The sequence below is a fragment of the Mesoplodon densirostris genome, chromosome 11 (genome assembly GCF_025265405.1).
Source record: "Mesoplodon densirostris isolate mMesDen1 chromosome 11, mMesDen1 primary haplotype, whole genome shotgun sequence".
NCBI lineage: Eukaryota > Metazoa > Chordata > Mammalia > Artiodactyla > Ziphiidae > Mesoplodon > Mesoplodon densirostris.
In genome coordinates, this window is record NC_082671.1 from 99,899,511 (window position 1) to 99,925,566 (window position 26,056).

At 36.3% G+C, this 26,056-nt stretch overlaps 1 protein-coding gene across 3 annotated transcripts in view; it reads right to left on the reverse strand.

Moving 5' to 3' along the window:
* SYT1 (synaptotagmin 1) overlaps nt 1-26,056 on the reverse strand; it is a 566,654-nt gene that overhangs the window by 138,383 nt on the left and 402,215 nt on the right. For all 3 annotated transcript variants that reach the window (XM_060112444.1, XM_060112443.1, XM_060112442.1), the window contains 2 exons: nt 9,518-9,702; nt 3,139-3,261 (listed from right to left, as the gene is read on the reverse strand). In XM_060112444.1, the coding sequence (XP_059968427.1) occupies nt 3,139-3,261; nt 9,518-9,702 (308 nt within the window). The remainder of the gene's footprint in view (nt 1-3,138; nt 3,262-9,517; nt 9,703-26,056) is intronic.

The window sequence follows — 26,056 nt, forward strand, 5'->3', positions numbered from 1 at the left end:
TGTAATTATAAAGGAGGAAATTCTTATTTTGAACCAAAGCCCCAGAGCAGCTAAATAGAAATTTTCTTAGAATTTGGTAGCTTTTTGAGATAAAAATAAGATTTTCAAGTTTCTATCGTATTTGACCTTTACTTGTGTGCTGGCTCCTTCTTGTTTTAACTTAGAGTAAAATGATTATTGTATATTAAATTCTGTGTTAAATATAGGACTTGGGGTCAAAGAAATATAATTTTAGCTTCATATAAAGGAAGGGGAGATTACAGTTATTGTTTTTAATGCTAAGTGACTAAGTTTCTGATATTTTTCAAATACAGCAGAAATCTCTGCATTTCTTCACGTCTGGTTTTCTCAGTGATATATTCCTATCTCTTATTATGAATGCGGGTATTGGCTGGCACTGATAATGTTTTTGCAAAGGAAACAGAAGGTGTGAGCAGACTCTTCTGATGCCCTGCCATCAGACATGCTGTGTCAACAGACTGGTTTAGATCCATATGGGAAACAAAAGTAGACTCCCTTATTGTTATTCAAGGTATATACTCTTCAGAAAATGCAGTCACATCATAGTTGTTCACATCAGGGTCTGAAATTTTGAGTCTACCTTTTTCACCAATAGAGTGGAAAAGCAAGTCACCTCCTTGAAAAAGTCATATCCACTTTCTACAAAATGGATCCACCATGTGCATAAGTGCACTTTGGCTAGTTGGCTCAATTTTTAACCTAGACCAATACCCTTAAAGATTGTTGTTTCCATGTTAATGCTTCAGTATCTTTGTGACTTCATCATACAACAGTAGCAATAAGAATGCTGGATTGTAGGTATACAAAACGTAGACAGATGGTCAAAGAATGGTTAAAATAGACATCAGCTTATAAAGACATGATTAGTAAAGCAAACAGTTTGTCTCTTGGTTTGCCAAGTTGGTATTTGGAATTTGCCTTTGGATAGCAGTGTGAATAAGCAAGATTATATTCTCTCCTCACTTTTTGTAATACTTTTTCTTTGGGGCAGGGAAAGCACTAGTGATATAGCGTAAACTCTTTCAAACTTGATCATCTGTACTTTAAAGATTTGGGGGTATCTTGTTGATAGAAGTGGAATTACTTCTCCCAACCCTCCTCTGACTTCTGCTTGAGAGATAAGTATCACATTTCTCTCCACCATGAAAGGTTCTTAGAGGACTTTTAAGATTGTCTTTTAGTTTTGGTAAGCAGGTGTGTATATTTGGTTACAGCCTTATCTACGAAATTCCTCAGACTTTATCTTCCATGACTCATAGGAATCATTTTATAAGTCAGATTAGTGGAGAACATTTGGAAAAATAAATGCATACTATTAGAACAACTTATCAGGTAGAATACCCTAGATCCTCTGAATGAAATACCTTCTGAAATGGGTTTGCTAGAAAAGGAAGAGTAAATGCATTCGAATTATATTTGAGTAAAAAAAATTCAGTGCTGTATTCTTAAAAATACTACCTTATAAAATGTTACTTAGAGTACTCAAAGCCAATGTAGAAGTTTCAAAATCATGACTAACCAAGATGAGATCCACTAGATTTCTACTGGAAAATATGAAAGTAGAATAAATTAGTAGAAAATTGTTGGCTACATATATAAAGGCAGGTTATATTTCTGGAAAAGATGTTTTGTGTTAAGATAATGTAAGTTGACCTTGACCTTCTCTAGAATACATAAATAATAGTCAGTTTTGCTTTCAACCAATCCCTAATGATCAAATTTTGGTAGAAGCGATAAAAATGACCTCAAATGCCCTATTTAATTAACTAGAAATGGTATACCTATAATTCTGTATAAATCCATACCTATTAGCTTGTATCTATAACCAACATGCAGTTTTCTGGAATGTATTATAGAATAATGAGCCAGGGATGTAATGAAGCTAACTAAATACAATTATTTATTATATGGTGGTGCGTATCAATATGTTCTTTTTGAGGAACCCTCTGGACACTTCAAAAAGTGAAGACATTATTTGAACAGTCAATTCCTAAATAAAGTCCAGAATTTCTGCCATTGTTTAGAGCTCACTGTATTACTGACTTTGGACATAAGTCACCAAAGCTGAGTATTGGTGTTTGATTTATTTATTGTTTATTCCTCATCAAACTAGACATAATTAACACATGCTGCATTAGGTAGTAACTGTATTTACATCTATCAAGTTTTCCCCACCCCGAAAGGTCAGTGAACTGATCAAACTGCAGAGACTTAAAGCTCTCCTAGTTGGAACAGAACTGTGTCTTATAGATTTTTAAGAGCCTGATCTCTAACTCAGCTAGTTCTTATCTAGCTTTTAAATTTCTTGAACAGTTCAGAAGGTAAAGAGACAGCTTCATCAAAGTCATGGATCCTAGAAGGTCTTTTTAGGTAGAGATTTTTTCTTAACATTTATCTTTGAGCTACCATTATAACAGGCAGTTAATAAAAGCCAGCTAGTATTATCATTCATCTAGGTGGCACTTCACGGCTTTTAAAGCAGGAAGGACTGTTTTGATACAACCTTTAGTTCCTTGTCACTCTTCAGGAAGCAGGGCGGCCTGCAAAGGCACTAGAAATCAAGTGGATGGTCTTTCTACTTTTCTAGAGCTGTTAACTCATTTGTGCTATAGGAGGTTTAGCCAGTATCATATTATATAAGGCATTCTTGCCATTGAAATTCATGGAAAGTCCATTTTTTATTCTTTGATTCCTCATCAAATAGTTAATTTTTGTTTGAGGACTTTGGCTTAATTGGTGGTCTAACTCAAAGGTCCCTTGCCCTGTTTGGAGCTAAATCCATGAATTCCAAGGAAGATTGTTGTGTCTCAGCCTGAGGGATCTGTGACTGGGAGCTCTCAGAATCAGACTGATGGCTTCAAGTTAATTTGTATTCCGCCTGCCTGCTGTAAGTGCCATAAGTAGATGTAATCGGCTGAACACTGTGGAGTCTAATTACCAGAAGTTAAATTAGCAAGTAGGGGACCGCCTGTACTTAGAAATGATTTCATCAATAGCTTTGATAATTGCATTTTCCCCTCGTAGCAAACCAAATGTTTTGAGAAGTATCTTGTTTCAATTTCTAGTTGGTAATTTCAGAAAACGTAATGGAATTACAAGACATTTCCCCCCTCAGACCTGGTTATTCTGGAAATCATAATCCAGTGAATATTGAAGTTTTCCCAATTTCTCCTCTTCTTTGGGTTCTTCTTTTTCTTCCCCATCAGTCAATCCAGTTTCAGCATCATCATCCTTCAGGGCCTATGAGTAGGGAAATGGATTATATGTGAATTCAAATGAATTTTCATCAGAACTCAAATGACACTGGGCCTGTGGTTATACTTCCAAGCTGTTAGAAGCAAGCACTGAGATGCTGGAAATCTCCATTTGTCTGACACACATTCACATCTGCTGCTTACATATTTTTTTAAAATTCCATTTGTGCACGGAATTTCCCCCCCCCCCCAATCAGCAAGCAACATGGAAGCAATGGAAATAGCCCCTCAGAATATTGCAAGCAAAAAATGTAAAGTTGTTGCAAAGAAAACATCAACTTTGTGTTATATTTGGCTCTGATAAAATCGCTTCTTTCGGAGGTATGATAAACATGCTATTAACCAGGCCAGTTTTCACATTCATGTAGTTTAAAAGAGATCTTAAGCATCATGTAAAACACCCTTGTTACATGCAGTGGAGTAATTAATATGAAATGGGTGGCCTTTTCTTGCCTTGTTTCCTATGAAAAAGATAGTTGAGTAAGTGATTCTTAGAAAATTGTAATTTCCTGTGTTTTGCGTATACATTTGTAATGGTTATGGGAAAAGAGGAAAAAAACATGCCACCAGCAAATGCATGTTTAGAGAAAAATCTACCCCAGTTCCAGTTTAAGTTTACTGTTTTACTTTCATAACAGCTCCACAGAAAGCTAGGCTGAATTAAATTGACTTACGGGTCTGTTTGATACCAAAAGGTTAAAGGAGTTATGTTTGCAGTTCTGTCAAACTGAAATTTGTATAAAAATTAATTTTGTGGTAACAAGCAAAAATCATGGCACAGAATTCTCAAAATTCAGTTTAAACCAATTGAATGTTCCTGATCACCTAAAACTTAAGTGTAATGTAAATTGAAATACTAGAAAGCTCATAATTTCATAAAATTCATTAAAATGTTCCTCTTTATTAAAAATAAAAATATATAATGTATTTTCCCAATAAATGCAAAAAGTTTGCTCAAAAAAATCAAAGGTTATAAAGATTATAAATATTAGAAGTTTTGTTTCTAGGGGGTGTGCATTCTTATTGCTTTAAAGAATTAGAAAAAAATTAGAAATCTATAAGTAGTTATTATTCAAAATGAAAAATGATAAAATGTTACATTTTCCTGAACACTATTGAGGTTGAAAAATTAAAAAACCTTTATATGAACCATTTATATTATTTCTTCTGGGGACTACCTGTATAATAATCTTTTGTATAATATGCATATATATAATACATCCTTTGCTAATTTTTCTATTGGGTTGTTTGCCTCTTAGTGATTTGTAGAGACTCTATTTTAGTGGTCTCAATCTTTCTGTTGTTATATACCACAAATATTCTCTCTAGGTTTTGGTTATGGTATTTTCATTGCCTTTCTTTGTGTGTGTGTGTGTTACTATAGAATCTCACAAAACTGAAGGTAAGACATGAGTGGTATAGGCTGCTTTATATCTCTGACAAAGCAAAAGAATTTTTTTTTTTTTTTTTTTTTTTTGCGGTACGCGGGCCTCTCACTGTTGTGGCCTCTCCCGTTGCGGAGCACAGGCTCCGGACACGCAGGCTCACGGGCCCAGCCGCTCCGCGGCATGTGGGATTTTCCCGGACCGGTGCATGAACCCGTGTCCCCTGCAAAGGCAGGCGGACTCTCAACCACTGCGCCACCAGGGAAGCCCAAAGCAAAAGAATTTTGTCAGTGATCAAATTAAACCTGAGAAATCTTCTAGAACTGAAATGCACAGAAGTATAATCAGGCTTCAGAAAGGCTTCAGAGTCATTAGACTACAGCTCTACCATCCAACCTCCCACAACTCCCAGATTACATGTTTTTTTCCCTCTGCTCAGAGAAATCTCTTCTGTTCACTTATCCATTCATACAGAGACCCGCAGTGGTGCCTCAAAATGACACCCTCAGTCTCTGAACTGACAAGACTGCAATTTGGCTCTAGACATCTAACTCTAATTTGATCCTAAAAAACAGACTTGGCATATCTTACTAGAACGCATTAGGGTGGGAAGATGATAAACAGCTGAGCTGTAGTTGCCTCCCCTTTTGTTCTTCCTGAAAAATTTCAGGAGCCTACAGTGACTTTGGAAAATTGAAAATTGCCATTATTACATCTGTGCAGAAACCTTTTCAAATCTGGTTAGCCATACACCATTTAATTAGGAAGTTTATACTTGGATGTTTCCTTGAATAGTAAAATGTTGCTTTACTGATAGCCACAGGCAGGAAAACAACATAATTATTTAAAAATTAATATTAATCTTTTAACTTGGGGTGTTGCTAATAGAAGAATGATAGTAAAGTGACAGGAAAAGACTACTGAATTTAAGTGGAGGACTTGAGGCAGTGAACCCACATTGCCCTTTCAAAACCTCAGCTGGGGCCTCCCTGGTGGCGCAGTGGTTAAGAGTCCGCCTGCCGATGCAGGGGATACGGGTTCGTGCCCCGGTCTGGGAGGATCCCATATGCCGCGGAGCGGCTGGGCCCGTGAGCCATGGCCGCTGGGCCTGCGCATCCGGAGCCTGTGCTCCGCAACGGGAGAGGCCACAACAGTGAGAGGCCCGCATACCGCAAAAAGAAAAAACAAAACAAAACAAAACCTCAGCTGTGCGTCAGTCTTTAATACTATCTGAAAAGATGTGTTGAGAAAATGGCAATGTAGGTAATTTGCCTCCTGTAAGATTTTAATTTTTTTTAATAGCAAACTATTTAATGCACATTTTTGTCTGAAAAATCTCCACACCACTCCATCATAAAAATAAAAATTTTCATGGATTAAAATACTTTTTCAAAATCTCTTTCAGAGACATATCATGTTTCAGCTCAGTGTCATTTGAAAGAGCTGAGCTATTAAATTGCCTTCTCTCTAAGTGGTTTTTGCCCTAATGAAAGGTGCATGACCATTTCTGCAATTATTCTGCATGGAATAGGGCTAAATTTTTGATAATTTCTCAGTGGCACTGTTTTATCAGTGAAGTGATTAAGTCTATTCTTGTCCCAAAGGCCGAGCTTAAGCAAGACATTTTCTGTACCATTACATTAAATTAAGACCTATTAAATCAGCAGCTATTATAATATCTCAAGAGCAGTAGTCTCCCCACCACACGCACCAAGGAACAAAATGCAGAGGAAAATGCATGTAAGCCCAGCAGTTCTGAGAGTTTGATAAATTGTAGTGGGAAAAGCTGTGTTGGGAAAAAGACCTTGTTTTAAGTTTCAAAAATTTAGTGCACATGCTTCTGGCTTGATTCAACATTCAAAGGGTGTTTAGTTGTACTTGGATAAACCATCAGAAGGTGCATTTGCTCATTCTATGTTAAATTGTTCAGATTTGGAATTGATAAGGCATGCTAAAAAGGGAGCATAAGATACTAAATTTTCTTTCTGTGCCCATCAATTAAAACTTGAGTTTTCTAATACTGTTCTATTTAATCAGTAATCTTAAAATGAGAACCCTTTATCTTAAAAAAAAAATCAATTTAGTTCAGCCTCTTGATGTGTGTCAGAATGGTACACCCTCAGCTGTGGAGCCCCGGTTGCCAGGCCACTAAATGTAGTTGAGCGTTGACTAAGGGTGTCTAATAGCAGAGGAAACCTACCGCAAGGGACAGTCCAGAACAGTCATGAGACATAACACAGATAAGGAGGACACAGAAGGAAGAAATAAAAATTTAAATATCCACACACGTTAGTAAAAACCATGGAGAAATGACCTTTCCAGACCTCTGACTTTGCAAGTTGATATTGCCCCTCTGTATTTTTAGTGCTTTTAAGTTTTAAGCCATTACAAAACTCTTAAATATGTATCCTTTGCTGTATACAAATATTATCTATCATTACCATTTTGTTGTTATTGCAGAATATTTAAAAATTCTTCCTTGGTTATAAACTCTTATCATAGAGACATATAGTCATGAATATTGAAATTTGAATTTCTGTCAGTTCTTATATGGAGTGAAATGATAAAACTTACTGATTTCTATATTTACTATTTTTGAGATCTTGGTCATTTATCCATGACATAACAGGGGTAATAAACACTGCTACTATTCTATAAATTAGTCTTACATCATACAGAACAAATTCCACAAAGAAAAATACAAATTTCTTGTCCTAGGAAGAAATGCTGTAGTAATCATTTAACATTATTTAGTGTTTTAAACTGTTAATTCTAGTATACATGAAAACCACATTTGAATTTTAATGTAGTTATGAAAATGATAGTATTATATTTCCAATGTTTCATAGACATAGCTGAAATTCACACACAAATTATTCAGTCCATCCATGTCCATCTAGAAGGTTATTACTACTGCTATTAATCTCCCAAATATGTTGTCTAAAGAAATCTGTATCACGTCCTGTTGGTTACGGAAAATGCTGAAATAAAATAAGACGTGATTTAATGCTTCAGTTTCTATGTAACAAATTAACTGAAAAGAATAATCCTTATTAGACATCTGTGGTTGAACACTGGCACCTGGGCTTCTGTGGCTGTGATTAGAAACTTTGAGAAAGACATAACCCTTGATACTCTGAGCTCAGGATGAAGCTCTCTGAGTGTGAGTGCAGGCATAGCATTCATTCTACAGCTCTGAAATCAAGCAAAAGTTCAAGTGAAAAATGAGCCTATGTGAAATTGTTGTCAAGAGACATTACAGTGTCTTTGAGAAAAGTGTTTAAAACTCAGGCTAGGGAGAGGGATTAGTATCCTGAGTGTGTGGATAACTGCACAAATGTACTAAAAATACCTTCCTTAACTAAATTGTTCTTAAGGAGATTCACATATTTAAGAGTTCAATTAATAGTAATAGTATAAGAAGAATTTATAAAACTGCCTATATATGTTGCTATTAGGGAATAAATAGAAATTTTGAATTATTTGAAGGGAAGCATTGATAATTGAAAATGTTATTTCTCTGAAAATTCTTCACATTTACTTGTTTTTAATATAAATTTATTTATTTATTTATTGGCTGCGTTGGGTTTCTCTAGTTTGGCTTTCTCTAGTTGTAGATAGTGGGCTACTCTTTGTTGCAGTGCTCAGGATTCTCATTGTGGTAGCTTCTCTTGTTGTGGAGCATGGGCTCTAGGCACACAGGCTTCAGTAGTTGTGGCACACGGGCTCAGTAGTTGTGGCTCGTGGGCTCTAGAATGCAGTCTCAGTAGTTCTGGTGCATGGGGCTTAGTTGCTCTGCAGCATGTGGGATCTTCCCGGATCAGGGATCGAACCCGTGTCCCCTGCATTGGCAGGCGGATTCTTAACCACCACGCCACCAGGGAAGTCCCTACGTTTACTTTTTATATGAAATAAGTTGTTCCTTAGAAATATCCAATATGAATATGATTCCAATAGAGAAATGAAGAGACATTTAATTATTATACCTATTAATAGTAGACTTTATTCTGAACCAAATCACCTAGTTTGTTTAAGAAAGATAGATAACAGTGTAAAGGACACTCAGATTGCTTCCTTGGGCTTGGGAAGATAACTCAGCCAGATGGATTTTATAACCTGCATTATGGTTCTAATTGTCCCTAAGTGAAGAGTTTTGCCTTAAAATTCTACCCCATTCTTTAGAACCAGCTCACACTTCTCTCCCTTGCCTTGTATAGCTCATTATTCCTGAGCACTCATAATTGAGCTGAATGTTTGTATAGGGATGGTAGCTTTCATCAAGTGTGATAAATAGCTATAAGACTCAGTATTTAATAGTGATTATGAACAGTGATGATGATAAAAAGATGTCCCACCCAAGAGGAAGAACAGATGCTCTTTATTCTGTTTCTCTAACTCTAGGCACAATTAAGACAGGCTAAACAGATGTAATACAAATATTCAGGTATCATTCCAATACGCTGGGCCTACCAATTTGGCCTTGATGGTCATGGATGCCCTTTCCTGGTCTATGTGCTTGGAGACTGGAAAACCCTAACCACATGTTTCCATTGTGCTTTGGGATGTTGAGTAATGACTGAAAGGATTGCAAAGTATTTCTACAACTATGACAAGTGTCCAGATATTGTTTTTTGTTTTTGTTTGGCTGCACTGCATGGCATGTGGGATCTTAGTTCCCCAACCAGGGATTGAACCCGCATCCCCAGCATTGGAAGCATGGAGTCTTAATTGCTGGACCACCAGGGAAGTCCCCAGATATTGTTTATTTCTATATTTATCTGGCATAAACTGATATACTGTCTATTCTTAAATTTTTGATAAAATAATCTAAGAAGAAACATGGAATGAATACATTACCTGATCTTTCATGGTCTTCCCTAAGTCTTTCACGTCTTTCATGTTAATGGCATTCTTCCCTCCCTTTTCCTTTCCCTTCTTTTTGTTTTTCTTTTTGAACAAGCATTTCTTACAGATACAAAAGCAGCAGGTCAGGACTAAAAGGACTGCGACTATGGCTATGGCAATTAAGGCCCACGGTGGCACTGAAAGAAAAAAAAATGCAGAGACTATTAGTCATAAAGCATTTATATCTGCAAAACCTTTAAATTCATGGGCTGTAAGGAAAGCTCTTCACTCATTCATTCGTATTTATTGAGCTCTAGGCACACTGTTCTGCATTGCTTTATCCATGTTGTTTCCCCAGCCTAGAGTGTTTCTATCTTTTCCCCCTTGCCCTTCCAGGCATGTCAAATGTCATCTCCTCCCTACAGCTTTCCCTGCCCCTCCAAGCTAGATTTTCAATGATCCACTCCTTCATTTCTTCAGAGCTTACCTCTGGAGTTTGGCCTTTGAGTTCAAGCCCTGGCGCCACCATTTTACTAGCTGTGTGACCTTGGGCAAGTTGCCTAACCTCTCTCGGTCTCAGTATCCTCATCTCTAAAGTGGAGGTAAATTGGTGGGTACCTGATAGTCTTTCTGAAGATTAAAATAAGATGCAGTACCTGGCACATGGCAAAAACTTAATATTAGCTGCTATTACTCACCTATCAAACACTATAGGTTCTATTAATATGCCCTGGGCACAGTGGAAGGGGTAGATATTAATCAAAAAAACAGAAAGACAAATGTAAAGTCCTAAAAGTAGTGAAGATTAGGAAGAAGGACTTGGTGCTCTGAAAGTCGATCATGGGGAGATTTACCCATGCAGGGTCTCTGGAGGTAGGGCAGTGGTTATAAACCCAGGCTTAGATTCTATAAACCCAGGCTTAGATTCAGGCTTGGCCACTTACAGGCTTTGTAACTGGCCAGATTACGTGTGTTGAATTGCTGTTTCCCTCTCTATAAAATGAAGATAATAGTGGTACCCATTTCATCTCTTTTCAAGGTTGAGTTAATAGAGTAAAAATCTTAGAATGGCATCTAGCACACAGCAAGAATTCAATTAATATTAGCTTTTTTAAAAAATATTCAAGGCATAGGGCTAAGTACTGTAGGTGACACAGCTCAGAGTACCTATGCGGGCATAAAAAAATGCACATCAATAAATATATAAAAAGAAAGAGGTGAATACACTGAGAGGAGTTTGATGGATATGCTAAGAAATTGAGAGGAGGAAGAGAGAATTTTTAGATGAGAGCGTAGACTTCAGATTCACAGGGTCTGTTTAATAAATCATACACAAATAAAGACACTCAAGCATATTTTTCTATTACACGTTGTCCAGCTACTAAAAGTAACTCTATTTTCTCATTTGGCATCCCCTACACATGTGCTTATAAAAAAATCAGGTCTCATGGAAACATGGAGGATTACAGTTTGCCTAGAAAGTCATTCAACTATTGAGATTAATCACAAGAAGCAGTAATTAGATTTGCCTGTTGTAATCAGAAAAGACATTGTTTACTGAAATGGTAAGAAAAAGTGCTGTTTTCTTCTAGCTACATAAACATCATTAGTATCAATGATTGCTGAACACAAGTAGGAGTACTTTGATGACGTAAAAACACCTAAAAATTAACTTCAAAACTGAGAAAATCCACTCTCTTGACTCCTTTTGCATTTAGCTTCATAGTGAAGAAGACTTACTATGCATATTATTCTAGCTTATGAAAGATGACTAGATGTTCCCCTAAGGACATATAAAACCATAACTGCTGAAATTGTGTTTTCAGCCAAAGAAAGATTTGTGTGAAAGTTACAGATAAGCCCATACCTAAAGACATGCTTTCTTATAGGTCCCTAATCTCATTAAGCAATCATATTTTTAAAAAAATGTAAAGGGAGCTTATGTAACCAATGATAGCATTCACAATACTTCATTTAAAAGCTTCTACCTCTTTTGATCTAGTTAAAACCCTGCCATGCGTGAAGGAGAGAGCCTGTGTATTCACTGCGGGTGAGAGTAGAATAATGACCCTTCATTTTGAACCTCGTAAATTATTCTCCTAGTCGGACTTGCGTGATAGTCTCTCAGAGAGCTACATAAAAGTCTCTTAAATTACACAGGGCAAGACAGAGATCATTTGACAACTTCACAAAAAGAAAATAGACAGCGACAGCACAGGAACATTACTTAAAGGAGGTAAAGAGATAGGAACATAGGATTACAGGAAGAAATTTGAAATAGTGCAACTTGAAGGTGAATTATAACCACTGAAAAAAACTTTTATTTTTGACTTCTATTTCTTATAGTGCTGCTGTCTTCTAGATTTGCTTTCAGCTGATCTTCTGAATAGCTTGATTTTAATTTTGAATATATGAAATAAGCAAAAATTTCCTCACAACTTACTGGTACCTTTAGATGGAATTTTAAAAAAGCCTTAATGCTATCATTTTGTGTACCCATATGAAAACTGGACTGAATAGTTAATTATAAACCATGATTTTAAGTTAAATGCAGTTATTTAAATAGAATTTTCGTGCTAACAATCTTATTCTATTTCGTAGAACAACTAAATTTTGAGAATTTTGTAAGTTTAGTTAGAAACACCATCCACAGTATTATTACTTTGTAGCATTTATAGAAATAAGTTTTAATATTAGTGAGCAAATCTTGTGAAACATATTTTGGATTACGCTAAAAATTTATTGAAGACCTACTTATTATGGGCCAGCAGCTGTGCTACGGCTTTACATACATTAAATCTCATGTAATCTTCATAGAAGTTTTGTTCATTATCCCTGCAATTTTATAAAGGAAAAACTACAGATTGAATAGTGGGAGAAACTGAAATATATTTTTACATTATTAGGTTAAAAATATGCATATTATACATGTATACAAAGGAAAAATCCTTGTGGGGCTGTGAAGCCTATTTAATAGGACATTTTACTTTTGAAAAAAAATGGAGAAGATAAATAACAGCAAAAGATGCTGCCAAGAGTGATTTCTTTATTTCTTTATTTTATTTAAATATAAAATATAGTTTCAATAAAAAATAGGCTCATTAAAATATTGCTACTGGCAGAAAGCTATGAGCTTATTGTTATTGCTACCCAACTATCATTATATGGAATTTTATAACATGAATTTTAGCATTTAATTTAAGGACCTTTCAACAGAAAATAATAGACTAATGTAAAAGCTCTCCATTAAAAATGTTATTTTCATCTTCTAGTTAATGAATTAATCTCACATATCATTTAACCTGAAGGTAAACCGATGCATAAGAATTAAGTCACAGTCAATTCTGCTTCTGATGTTTTAACTTAGATTTTGTGGTACACAGAATAATGACTCCTCAAAAATGTCCACATTCTGATCCCTGGAACCTGTGACTATGTTACCTTACATAGCAGGAAGGCCTTTACAAATGTGGTTAAGGATCTTGAGATGGCGAGTTTATCCTAGGTTATCCAGGTGAACCCAGTGTATTCACTATGGTCCTTCTCAGTGAAAGAGGCAGGCAGGAGTTTCAGAATCAGAGAGATTTGAGGATTCTGTGTTGCTGATTTGAAGATGGAGGAAGGGACCATGAGCCAAGGAAGGTAGGTGACCTTTAGAAGCTGGAAAATGCAAGGAAGGGGATTCTCTCCTACAGCTTCAAAAGAATTAGTTCACATAGTCATTATTAAAAAAAAAAAAACTATGGAGGTTTCTCAAAAAAATTAAAAGTAGAACTACTATGTGGTCCAGCAATCCCATTCTGGGTATTTATTGAAGGAAACAAAAAATCACTCTCTTGAAGAGATATCTGCACCACCATGTTCACTGCAGCTTTATTCACAATAGTCAAGATATACCAGTAACCTAAGTATCCATCAATGGATAAATGGATAAAGAAAATAGAATATTATTCATCCATAAAAAAGATTCCTTCTGTCATCTGAGACAACATGGATAACCCTTGAGGGCATCAGGCTAAATGAGAAGTTAGAGACATAAGTCATATAGACAAATACTCTGTGATGTCACTTAAATGTGGAACCTAAAAAGTTGGAACTCATAGAAACAAAGAGGAGAATGGTGGTTACCTGGGGCTGGGGGTGGGTAGGGGAAATGGGGAGATGTTGGTCAAAGGGTACAAACTTTCAATTATGGATGAATAAGTTCTAGGTGTCTGATGTATACAGCATGGTAACCGTAGTTAATAAATCTGTATTGTATACTTAAAATTTGCTTAGAGAGATCTTAAATGTTCTTACCACATACACACGAAGTGGTAATTATGTGAGGTGATGGGTATGTTAAATGACCTTATTGTTGTAATCATTTCACAATATATACATATATCAAATCATCATGTTGTACAACTTAAACTTATACAATGTTACTTGTTAATTACCTATCACTAAAGTTGGGAAGAAAGAAGGAATCAGCCCTGCTAACAATGTGATTTTAGCTCAATTAAACACATTTTGGACTTCTGACCTCCAAATAATAAATTTGTGTACTTGTAAGCCAGTGATTTTGTAGTAAGTAATTATAGCAGCAATAGGAAACACAATAGAGATAAAGCAGATCTCAAGAGATTTATAACATATGCTGCATATGTTATAAATGCATATGCATATAGATGACTATGCAATTGGAATATTAATGTGGGCTATTTCTGTATATGGGGTGATCTTTTCTTCTTATTCACCATTTTTATCTATGCCTTTTGCAACCATGTTCATGACACTAACAGTGCACTCAAGACTCTCTCAGAGATAACCAATGATTTTTCTTCTGGCTAAACCCAAACTACATTGTCAGTGGTACAAAAAAGTCTTGAAAATGTGTTCCTTCTTGAAAATTTCTTCTGCTTTTGTTTCTACTACCCTTACCAGCACCTCCTTCTGTGGCTCGGACATTTTCTTCTCTTTCCTTTCCCAATCCCAAGTGTTAGACGGAGTTGTTATTCAAGGCGTTTAGCTCTGTGCTCATCTTCACATTCCCTCGTTAATGAGCACATCCTTTCCCAAGCCTTAAACTGTAGGTCAGTCACTGTCCCTTCTTCTGTTCTCTAGAACTGTGTTCCCAGCTGTCTAGGAAATGTTCCCTATGAATCTTTCATCATCTTCTCAAACCAGATCTCAAACCAGCTCTCAAACCAGCTATGTGGCTTCTGTCAGTGCTTTTATAATTTCCTGCCTTAGACATTGGAACCACGTGGAGATTCTAATTCCCAGATCCAACTGATTGGCAAGTCTTGTCATTTCTTTGATACATTTTATACATTTTTTATTTTAATCTATTTGACTTGGAAGGTTTGGGCCTGACATTACCTCCCATCTGATCTCCCTTCCCATCAGTTATCTCTTCTCTCCATTTTACCCATCCATTGTCATTGAACAAAACTTTCTATTTTTAGAAAATTTTATTGAAGTATAGTTGAATTACAGTGTTGTGTTAATTTCTGCTGTACAGCAAAGTGATTCAGTTATACATATATATCATTCTTTTTCATGTTCTTTTCCATTATGGTTTATCACAAGGTATTGAAGGTAGTTCCCTGTGCTACACAGCAGGACCTTGTTGTTTATGAACACAACTTTTCTCATACATACTTTTCAGTCATTTTGTGCATAGCTTTCACAGTCCTCTGTGTTTGGCCCACCCCACCTATCCGCCTTTCTTTCTCACTGTTCTCCTATACCACCTGTAGTCCCGTCAGACAGGGCAACTCATTGTACTTTGCTCAGTTCTACCCCTGTGTTTTTCTAAAGCAGATTCCTTCTTTTTTGAAATGGTTTTTCTTCTTCCTCTTTAGTCATTTAAATAATAATTATTTTTCAAGGCTCAACAGAAGTCTCACTGAGTGTTGACAGATTTTTAAATAAAAATATTGCATATATTTGCTAAAATTTCCCCCTCCCACCCAGTGGGAAATGGGGACTATGTGGTATAATACATTGGGTGGTTTGTTAGACTGGCATAAAAAAGACATATAATGTAAAAATAAAACGACAAACCTGTAAAAATGTATAAAATGTATTTAACAAACTCCTTCCTACACATGAAATTCACTTCTTGCTGATTTAAAACTCAGCTCTTTGTAGATTATTCATGACAGGAAGCATGGATATTTAATGCAAACACAATAAAAATAATTTGGAACCAGTTAGAAATAAATTTTCATTAGCTGGTCTTCTGTTGGAAAAACCCCAAACAACTGTTTTCCCTTATCAAGAGAGGCTGTTCTTTCATGGGAAGTTGGCAGTTTAAAAAAGTAATTATTTAATTAAACACATATTTATGGAGCATCTACTGTGTGTCAGGCATTTTTCTCAGGTCTGGGATACAGTGCTAAGCATGGTTTCTGCAATCATGAAGTTTTCTATTGACTTCCCAGGTGTTAAATGTAGGTCTAATTTACTTTTTTTAAAAAGTAAATGTTCGTATTTGCCAAGCTCAGTACTCAGAACATAATATAGTACATTTTCGGGTAGAAACTACATGGCTTAATACGCCCCTGTGGACAAATTTAGAACTCCAGGGGTACGTTTATTGATAAACTCAACAAGTAAATATTCTTTCTACAATAAAAATGTAACTCTCAAACTGAAAAGCCTCATTTCCTGCCTCCCCTCCCCCCCCCACAAGGAGTTTGGCAATAAATAAATTTCTTATTTACTTAAGGGGCCCTGATATATACATAAAGAAAAAGTAGACACTCCAAGTATCCTTTTCTTTAATAGAGCAAGAAATATCCTTTTCCTTAATATATGGTGAAATCAAAGATAAAAGCCTCACCAAGGACAAGTGTATTTCAGAGAGTACATTTATAAAAGGGAAAAGTTTAGCAGTACTGATAGCAGTCATGTGTGTCAACCTTATGCTCCCAGATCTGAAATCTGCTCATCAGACATGCGTTGTGCCTCAGACGTACAGAATGAGCAGTTGGCGAGAAGAGCTTTTTCTAATTTACACAAAGTGCCCTATGGCTGAGGGGAGGCCTGCTCAGCCTCTTCTAATTCTGAGCTCTCACCTCCAAAGAGACTTTTTTTTACCCCTCTCTGAAGTACCTGACTCAGTACTATCTGCTTAATGGTGCTCAGTACATGGCTTGAAAGAAACCCACGTCCCCACATTCTTGAGCTCAAGTAGGAGAGAAGTGGACAGTGTCTGAGGCCCACTACCCTCCCATGTGTGTCTTCTGTGGGTCAGCTACTCAATCCCATGTCCTCGGCTCTGATCCTCTCCTTCCTCATTCCCAGTTAGCTACTGCAGTCTCCTAGGCTGGCAAACGTTGGTGGATTTACTCATTGGGTTCAAGGTTTAATCGAGGACAAAACTTACTGTTTTTTGTCTTTCTGCCTTGATTTCACTTTCTGGAGCAGCTCTGCATTATCTTTCCATTTCATTCCCATCTATCCTATTAAGAAACAACCTTGGGCTTCCCTGGTGGCGCAGTGGTTGAGAGTCCGCCTGCCGATGCAGGGGACACGGGTTCGTGCCCCGATCCCGGAAGATCCCACATGCCGCGGAGCGGCTGGGCCCGCGAGCCATGGCCGTGGAGCCTGTGTGTCCGGAGCCTGTGCTCCGCAACGGGAGAGGCCACAGCAGTGAGAGGCCCGCGTACAGCAAAAAAAAAAAAAAAAAAAAAAAAAAAAAAAAAAAAAAAAAGAAACAACCTTAAATTCATAACTCTTTCACAAGATGAGCCATATTTTCCTCTCTGAGAAATGTAAGCTTGTACTTTTATATCAATTCTTGTTATTTGAGCCAAGAGCCTCAAGATACACAGGTAATATCAATGCTATGGCCACTGCAAAAATTCAGCAATATCTTCAAGCATTTTCTACCTTTGATGTATCTCTGTTTGTCATATGAGTGCCTCACCACTGCATTAAGGTATGTGTAATTCATTTTATGAATAATTTATATAAAAACTTAATTCTTACATTTACTGAAGATTTTTGCCGACTTCCAGTTTTACCCCATAAAATCCATCTTTCTAGATCATTATACGTTGATGCGAGATGCAGAGTACAATAGAAAAATAATCATTTTGCTCTTAACCAGTAGGAAAAATGATCTGTATGTCAAAGCTTTGCTTTTAGACTGTTTATAAATAATTATTAAAAAACAGACAAGGATAATCATTTTTCAAATATTGGCAAAAAAGAAAAAAAAGAAAATAAGCCTTGCATTTTAAAGCTTTTTCTAAATTACAGAATGAAAATGTAAAAAAAAGTTCTGCAAATATGTGGATTAATACGCTCATTAACCACCTCTGGAGACAGACTGTTAAATGCAAGATTTGAAATAGTGTATGAAGTAATTCAGAATATGGGTTAAGATTAAACCAACTAGTCAAAAGTCAGAATGAAGAATTTCTCATTATAGACTGAAATGACTTCAAAGACCGTGAATTCTTGGCTTCTGGGTATTAAACTTATTTTTCTTCACTATTTAGAATGGTAGTTCTAAGCCCCCTTTGAATTGTATGCTCTTTTTAGAATATGACAAAAGCTATGGGCTCTTGATGGGAAAATATGTGTATGTGTGTGTTGTGTGTTTGTTTAAATTTCCACACAATTGGGAGTGTGTGGTACCCTTGTGGAGATTACAGTTCCCTAGGTCTAGAAGACCACTGGACTCTGAAGTAAAAACTCCTTTCTGAGAGCAACAGAGTAAAATTCAAGATTAGTGAGTTAGGGAAAATGTATTCTTTATTTGGTCATTTAACCTTTCACTTATTTCTTCTTGGCAGTCTGCTGTGTGCTTATACTATGCTGGCGGTGGTGGGGAAACAGAACCCAGAGAAGATGGGCCCCTTTATCTAGGAGCTTATGGAGACTAACTCCCAGGGATAAACTACAGGAGACAGGAGGCAATACAGAGTTAAACACAGAATTCAGTGGAGTAGGTGGGCTTGGCAGGTAGCAGGTTAGAGAAGAGCAGGTTAAAAGGTCCTAGAGTTCATGGAAGGCTTCATGGAGGGAGGTGAGTCTTGAGGTGAGCTTTGAATCCTTGCTTGGTACACAGTGAAAATAGTGTTTTGGGGACTCCAGTTCTTTTCTTCCCTCCTTCCCTTCCTGACTCCCTCCCCTCCTGTCTGTCTCCCTCCTTCCCTTTTTTCCTTTCTCCTTCCTTTCCTTTGGGTTTTAGACTCCTTTTAATCTAACTTATAACCCAGTGACTACCTTGCTAAACAAAGCTCTCAATAAGACACGGACTTATGAAAATCTACATTAGATTTTTTTTATCATAGTAAATGGAAAGACAGTTCTTTGAGGTAAACGCACGTGGCCTTCCCTAAATACCCTTCAGAATTACCTTCTTAAGAACACATTTCACATTTCCTCTAATGTAGTTCTGTTCAGTTTTCCAATATGAGCCCCTGACAGAAAGCAAACTGGAAGATGTGTCTGTTTAAATATGCTGTAAAAATGATCCAAGTCATTGACTTGAGTCAGCTACTGGTGGCTTTTTAAGGTGGATGGATTGTGTAAAAAATAATGTAGGAGAGAGGCTCGCTCATTCATTCATCCATTTGAATGTCTATTTAACACGGTAGTGCTCAACACATTGGAGGAATAGTGAAGCTTGAAACAATTTACTTAATCAGCTTCCAGTCCAGGTGGGCAGATTTGATTAACAGACATGAAGCAATTGTGAACAATACGAGATAGCATGTTAAATGCCAAATTAAATGGGGCCTTTTGTTAGATTCTAATTCTGTATAGTCACAGCCATCTTATTCTACTTGTCCGATGAGCACTAGTTTAGAATTATTTTTAAAAACTTTAAAATTTAATAAAGTTAACACATAAAAAGACTTCAGTAAGATACATTGCTTTGATATGCACAAAATCACAACCTATACATTGATAAATTTTTACCAGAACCTCTATCCGTTGATCTGATTGCAGTATGTGCTGCTCTATTGAACAAATCCACGGTCCCTGCTGAATAACTTATTAAGGTTATTGATGTTCCTGGCTGAATGCAAGGATCAGTCTTGGTAACAAAAATTAGTCGACTGAAGGCCATTTTATCTGCACAGGTATTAACCAAATAATTAATTTTATAAAATGCCTATAATAATCATCTGCTTTCAACGATAAGGCCAAGTCATCCATATCTTCACAACATTGGAATGTCTGAAATTTGACATGGAAAATGACATTGGGTCTTCAGGCAGAGTTAAGCTCCCCTCACAGCTTTCAGAGGATTTAGATAAGGCTCCAGAGTTGACTCAGGAGCTTGCTCTCTGCAGCCTCCAGGGAGAAGTGTGTTGGTAAACATAGAGGGATGCCAGGTAAGTTGGCAGAGATGAAGGCAATTCACTTGCTAATCAGTGCTGAAGCTCTTGGAAATTTGTAACAGTTTTCAATCATGCTGTGGACAGCACAATTTTGTGGTGAAAGGGAAATCCATTTATCCTGTAACATTTGTAGCATGCCTCTCTCGAGTTTTGATTTCTAAGTTCAAAACTAAGAAAAATTATGTCTCAGTTAGCAGAAGCTAACTTTCTTCTTGACTTTTGTTTGCTAAGGCTTCAAATTAAGCATCTCTTGGATTCTGATCCAATTAGTATTTGGTTTTATTTTGATGCTTTGAATTTGGTCAACTAGGTCTTTAATCTGTTGTCTGTCTTTGGCAAAGATGGCCAAGGACAAAGAGACTTTTCCAAGAATTGAATATGGCACCCGTTGTTAACTTTGGAATAATTCAATAGTTGAGAGTCTACTTGTTTCTTTACTAAGCAATTTAATGTTATTAGGATGAAATCCAATTATGATAAAAGAATGTCGGGTAAATGGGCAGATATATTCCCTGCTTCCCTATGCTCTTTTATAACAGTTAGAAGAAACAGACAAACAAAAAGGCCATTTGGTTTCGGTACCTGCTTTTTGGAAGGATTTTTCTCCCCTGTATTTCCTGTTTATTATTCTAGGAGCAAACGATGCGTTTTTAGAATTCCCTGTAACTTGGAGAGATTTGATTGTACTGACAGGAGAACTGTGTGGCTGCCGTGCATGAGCGAAGAAGGGCAGGACATTCGAGTCTTTCCAGTCATGAAAGGGAAGAGTCAGGTTCATTAATTTCATCACTATACAAAGTGACAGGTAGACAACAGTGAAAGCAAAGCCGCTCGCTTGTCTAGCTGTCCACAGGACATTTTTCCTTGATGAGCCAATGGATTGCTGCTGCTACAGACCACACTTACTAATTTTCCTTTCCAACTGTTGTTTTCTCTGTTTGTCTCAGTCTGTTTCTCTCCTTGGCAATTTTATGTGTCCAGTTCACAATCTGTAGCATCATTTCTTTTTTTTTTTTTTTTCCCCTGGTTCTTGGATGTGAACTTTCATTTTTAGTTTACAGCTCCCATAATCCTTGATTTATTTCCTGTACTTGCTTTTGACGGGGTTTCCCTATGCTGGTCAATCTTGTATATGGTGACTTTTTCTTTTTTTTCCTTTTAAATATTATTTCTCTTCTGTTTAGAGCTTGTGCTTCTAAGCACCGCAGCAGTGAGCATGTGATCTCAAGGCCTTGCAGATCTTGTTGGTCTTTGTAGATTCTCGCAGATCTCCACCAAGAATGTAGAATTCCTTTTATTCTCTTCTCTTTGTCAAACTCAGTTATTTCTTCCTTTGAATGACTCCCAATAGACTTCCTCCAAATATCTACCTGAGTAATACCATGCAGGAGCCCTTTGTGTTGTCTCTCCACATTCATTTATGCCTTCTGACTTGTATTATCACGTATTGATCCTTGTTTTCTAGTAGCTTTGTGATTTGTCTCTTCAACATGAGGAGGCTATCTGAAGAGGGATACTGATATCTTCCTTTCCTTTGCCTTCTATGAAGTATCAGTTGGGTTGGGTACATGGGTAAGTCTTAAGTAAATGCTTATTGAATAAATGTAAGTATAATTAGAGGCAGAGACAGCCTTCTTCAAATACTGTTTACACATAGGCCCTGGTTCCTTGGACACCTTGTTGAAACTAAAATGTACACTTAAAAAAAAAATACAGACTAAATCATGATAAACCTTCAGATATACATCAACTTTTCCAGATTATTTAGAAAATCTGTGCAAGCATCCCTTATTTTTTATTCCAGATAGGCTATGGGAAAAGCAGTAAACTGGCTTATTTTTTTCTGTCAATTATTTTTTCAAAATGATTTTTATGTCATATATCTCCTTAAAAGATTCGATTAAAATCATACTAGTAATGCTGATATGCCTTTTCCTTTCTTATATCCAGCCCCTGCAGTATTTCCTAATTCAATTTCTCATTTATATAGTTCTTTCATTTTATGACACCCTTTCACATTACCTCAACTGATTTGACCCTAAAAGCCAAATTGTAGAGTAGCTAAAGTGGATACCATAATCTCCATTTTACAGATCAGAACACTGAGGATCTGAACTATGGTTCCTGTAATGTGATTCCTTTTAGAGTTGAGATCAGACCTAAGTCTTTGGGGTTCAATTTTCATGTTCTTCTTATATATTGTGGCATTCTCTCATGTCCCCATTGACAAATGAGCAAATATTCACTAATTGTATCACTTCTAAGAAGAGTTTAGTTTTGTGAACATATTTGTATATTACTGTCAGGCTTCTCTTAACTGAAATAATTTTTAATTGTTTATGCCAAATCAATGAAAATCATTTGTCAAAAAATATTATTGATAATCGTAACAGGGCAACATCAGATATAATAAAGATCATGGATCTTGACTCCAAGTTCTGCCACTTAAATTGCTAAATCAATTTGATAGAGTTATTTAAACTTTCTGAACCTCAGTTTCACCCTCTGTAACAGGGGAGGTGGGTGAAGCAAGGAGATAATGATATAAACTCTGACTTTGTGATATGTAAATTTATGACATGCAAAGTGCTTAGAATGGTAGATAATATGAAGGAAAGTTTTAAATGTCAGTTAGTATGATTTGCCAGCAATTCCGATGAAATTTCACAACTTGAAAATGCTTAAAACTTGGCAGAAAAAACAAGTTCTGAAAGTTACGTGGATAAAAGATGAAATACAAGCAATTTTGTACATATTGTACAATTCCCAGTATTCTCAAAGTGTTCTGCCTTAACAATATATCCAAATGTCAGGGTAACATTCTAAAATAAAGATTGCTGTTGAAAAACTGAAATGCAAAGCATTTTGGTAATGATCAAGCTATTCACGGATAAATAATAGAATGAACAGATCAAACTTTGGGGGAAAATAAATAATTGTCCTTCAGAATTGCACTGGCCAACAATCGTTTTTGCACTGGCCAACAATTGTTTATGTTATTCAAATAATGCAAGCAGCATTAGAATAATATTAACTTTGTATTAATGGAAATAAACATGTACTGCTTTGTATTTTCAATAATTTTTCAGTCCAGCTAACACTTCCTGAGGTAAACCTTTTAACATAGCAGTAAAGATATTAGTGGAAAGATTTTACTCTTTCTACTGGCAAAATGGTAGGTTTTGCTTGAATACACTCCCCATTTTATAGTGCTTATGCATTAATAACAACATGCTCTTGATGCTGTTTTTTTTTCTCCTTAAAAATTGGCCAAGTATTATAAGAGACTGAAAAGCTATCTTGAATTCAGCATTTATTTTTCAGTAACTGTTTACATACACATTTAAGTTATAATGATCAATTTTTAAGAACCAACTTTGATTTTATACCATTTGTTTCCATTGAATAATTTATAAAATAATTGGGTTTATTATTTCATTTAGGTAATATCCTCATTCATAGATGGTAAATCTAAAGTACCAAAAATAATGACTGTCCTAAGATTCTGGGAAAAAAAACATGGCCCAATCTTGAGCTCAGTCTTTTGAACATCAAGCTCTTTCTACTAATCCAATTTCTGATAATTCCTGTTTCAAATCAATCAACGGTGTTGGGATTTAAACTTATCTAGGATCACAATTTTTGGTCCTTTGCTATTTAAATCATTCCAATGTCATATTCATTTACAGAAAACCTTTATTTTCTGCTGTCTTTGCTCATTATTTTCAAGCAAATTTAGTTAGGAGCCTATAGTTTTCTTTTGGTGGTTTTGACTAGAATTGAAACAGTAGCTGAAATTTACATTTTAATATGATTTAGTAAAATAGGGAAATAGAGGATTTTCTTTAAAGATTGAAAGCTATGAAACTTAATGGAAGGGATAGCTGTTTTTTTTTTTCCCCAGTATTTCACTTATACATAACCATCAAAGTCAAGAACCTGGTTGCACAAATATTGTAATGTTAACATGTATGCTTGGAGGATCACTAAATCCAGATATTGCTTGGAAGAAATAGAATTGTCTTACTAGACCAGTGGCCTCTTAAGATTCTTTGGAAAAGGATAGTAGATCCATTTCTTAACATACTGAGGCAAATGCCTTTCAAGTAATATAAAATTTTATATTTGAAGTTCATCTTAATGATTTTAAATGAAATAATAAAAAATGGAGAATTCAGTGAACTGATGTGGGTAAATCTTTTTGACTAAAGGTCAAACTATTATCTCTGGAAAAGATGTTTACTTTAAATTAAATATTGATGGACAGAAAGGAAGAAAACAGCAGAGCCCTCAACATAAAACGGTATCAGAAGAAGGATCTTGAGGAAAAAAAAAGAGGATGGAGAGTGCTATCTCCTATTGAAAAAGCATTCCACTAACCTCAGAAGGATAGCTCACTGACTTAAAAGTGGCAACTGATTGTAGTAAGTCATTTCGTTAATCAGTGCTCTTTGAAGTCCTACCATGCGTTTGAGACAAATGGAACAAAACTAAGGGCGCATTCTATGGACATTGCAAAAGGGGCAGTAAGTGACCCTATGTTTATGTTAACCTGGGTCAGCTCCCTCCTTGAACCCAGGGTTCCTACCATCACTCCTGGTCCTTCTTGAAGCACATGGTGCTGCCTTGTGCCTTGGTTTAAAACTCTTTTCCATTCACTCTACTGCCTCTGTGGGCTGCTTTACGCATATATGATAATGCGGGGGAGTCAAGAGAGGGAAGAATACAGTACAGAGTTTGGGGAAGCCATTTGGGGTGATACGTTCTTTGGCACTTTTTCTGATTGTCTCTGAGCAGTCATCTAAATGGTGAAACGGGGAGGGGAGGTTGTAAGTGGTCTGAGGCTTGCATACATTTCCAGGAGAGGAAGAGTTGAGACCTATCTCAGCTTCAGCAGTGCTCAGAAGGATGCAGAGAAAGCATTTGTCACCTCCAGGTTCCTACCTGGTGAGAAGTGTGTCAGTTGACTTATTTAGGGATTGTAAGGGTGAGAATCTCAGGTAGAATCTCAAGAATACAAATGTGAAAATGATTAAGGTGAGCTTAAGGAGGTAGATTGTTTTGTAAAGTTCCAGTCATCTGTGTAATTGGACATGTGGCATGATTACGTAATGTTTAATGTAAAAAGTGACCTTTGCTCTAGTCCTCACCCCAGTCTCCCCCAATCGAAACCAAAGATTTTACAACAGCAGATGCTAACACCTACGGCTGGAAAAATATTAGGGGAGAGTCATGAGGTTGGAGTTAGACAGAAGTATTTTCCTTCAGAAAGATGGGATAAATACTGTTCGTTTTAAGTGATTTTGTAATTTTCTAGGCAAAAGTCCAACTATGGCATAAAACAAAATAGGCTTCTTGGAAAAAAAAAGCAAAGTATAAGGAGAAAAAGTCTTGTTAACACAACTGATCAGAATCATAATTAATATACAGTAATGGAAAATAAGTTTCTAAAATGGCTGAAACATAATTATTATTTGGTTATTATTCTAAAGCAACACCTAAGAGTTTTACCTTTCTAGAAGGGAATAGATTTGGATTAATTTTCCTCATAGAGCAGTTATTTTGGCATGATGTCAATATAATTTGATTTTTAGTAAAGGTAAATGTTTTTGTGTGAATTTTAATAAATGTGAAATTTAATAACTGAAACAGTAAATTCATAGAAAATCAATTATAGTTCTATATATTACTTCAACTCATCATGGTATACTAAAAGGTAGTAGAGGTTTGGAGTCAAAGAACCCTGAGTTTAAAGCGCAGTGAGTCTTTTTCTTCTTTGAGCCTTTATTTCTCTCCATGAGAAGTGGGAATATAATACCACAATAATAATTGAGAGAATTCCATGAGGTAACACATCTGACACTTGGCACATAGATGAGGTTTAATAAATACTAATTCTCGGGCTTCCCTGCTGGCGCAGTGGTTGAGAGTCTGCCTGCCGATGCAGGGAACACGGGTTCGTGCCCCGGTCCGGGAGGATCCCACATGCTGCGGAGCGGCTGGGTCTTGTGAGCCATGGCCGCTGAGCCTGCGCGTCCGGAGCCTGTGCTCCGCAACGGGACAGGCCACAACAGTGAGAGGACCACGTACCGCAAAAAAAATAAAAAATAAATAAATAAATAAATAAAAATAAAAAAATTTTTAAAATGCTAATTCTTTCCCATTTTATATAAAAAGAAATATATATCAAATTCTGTTC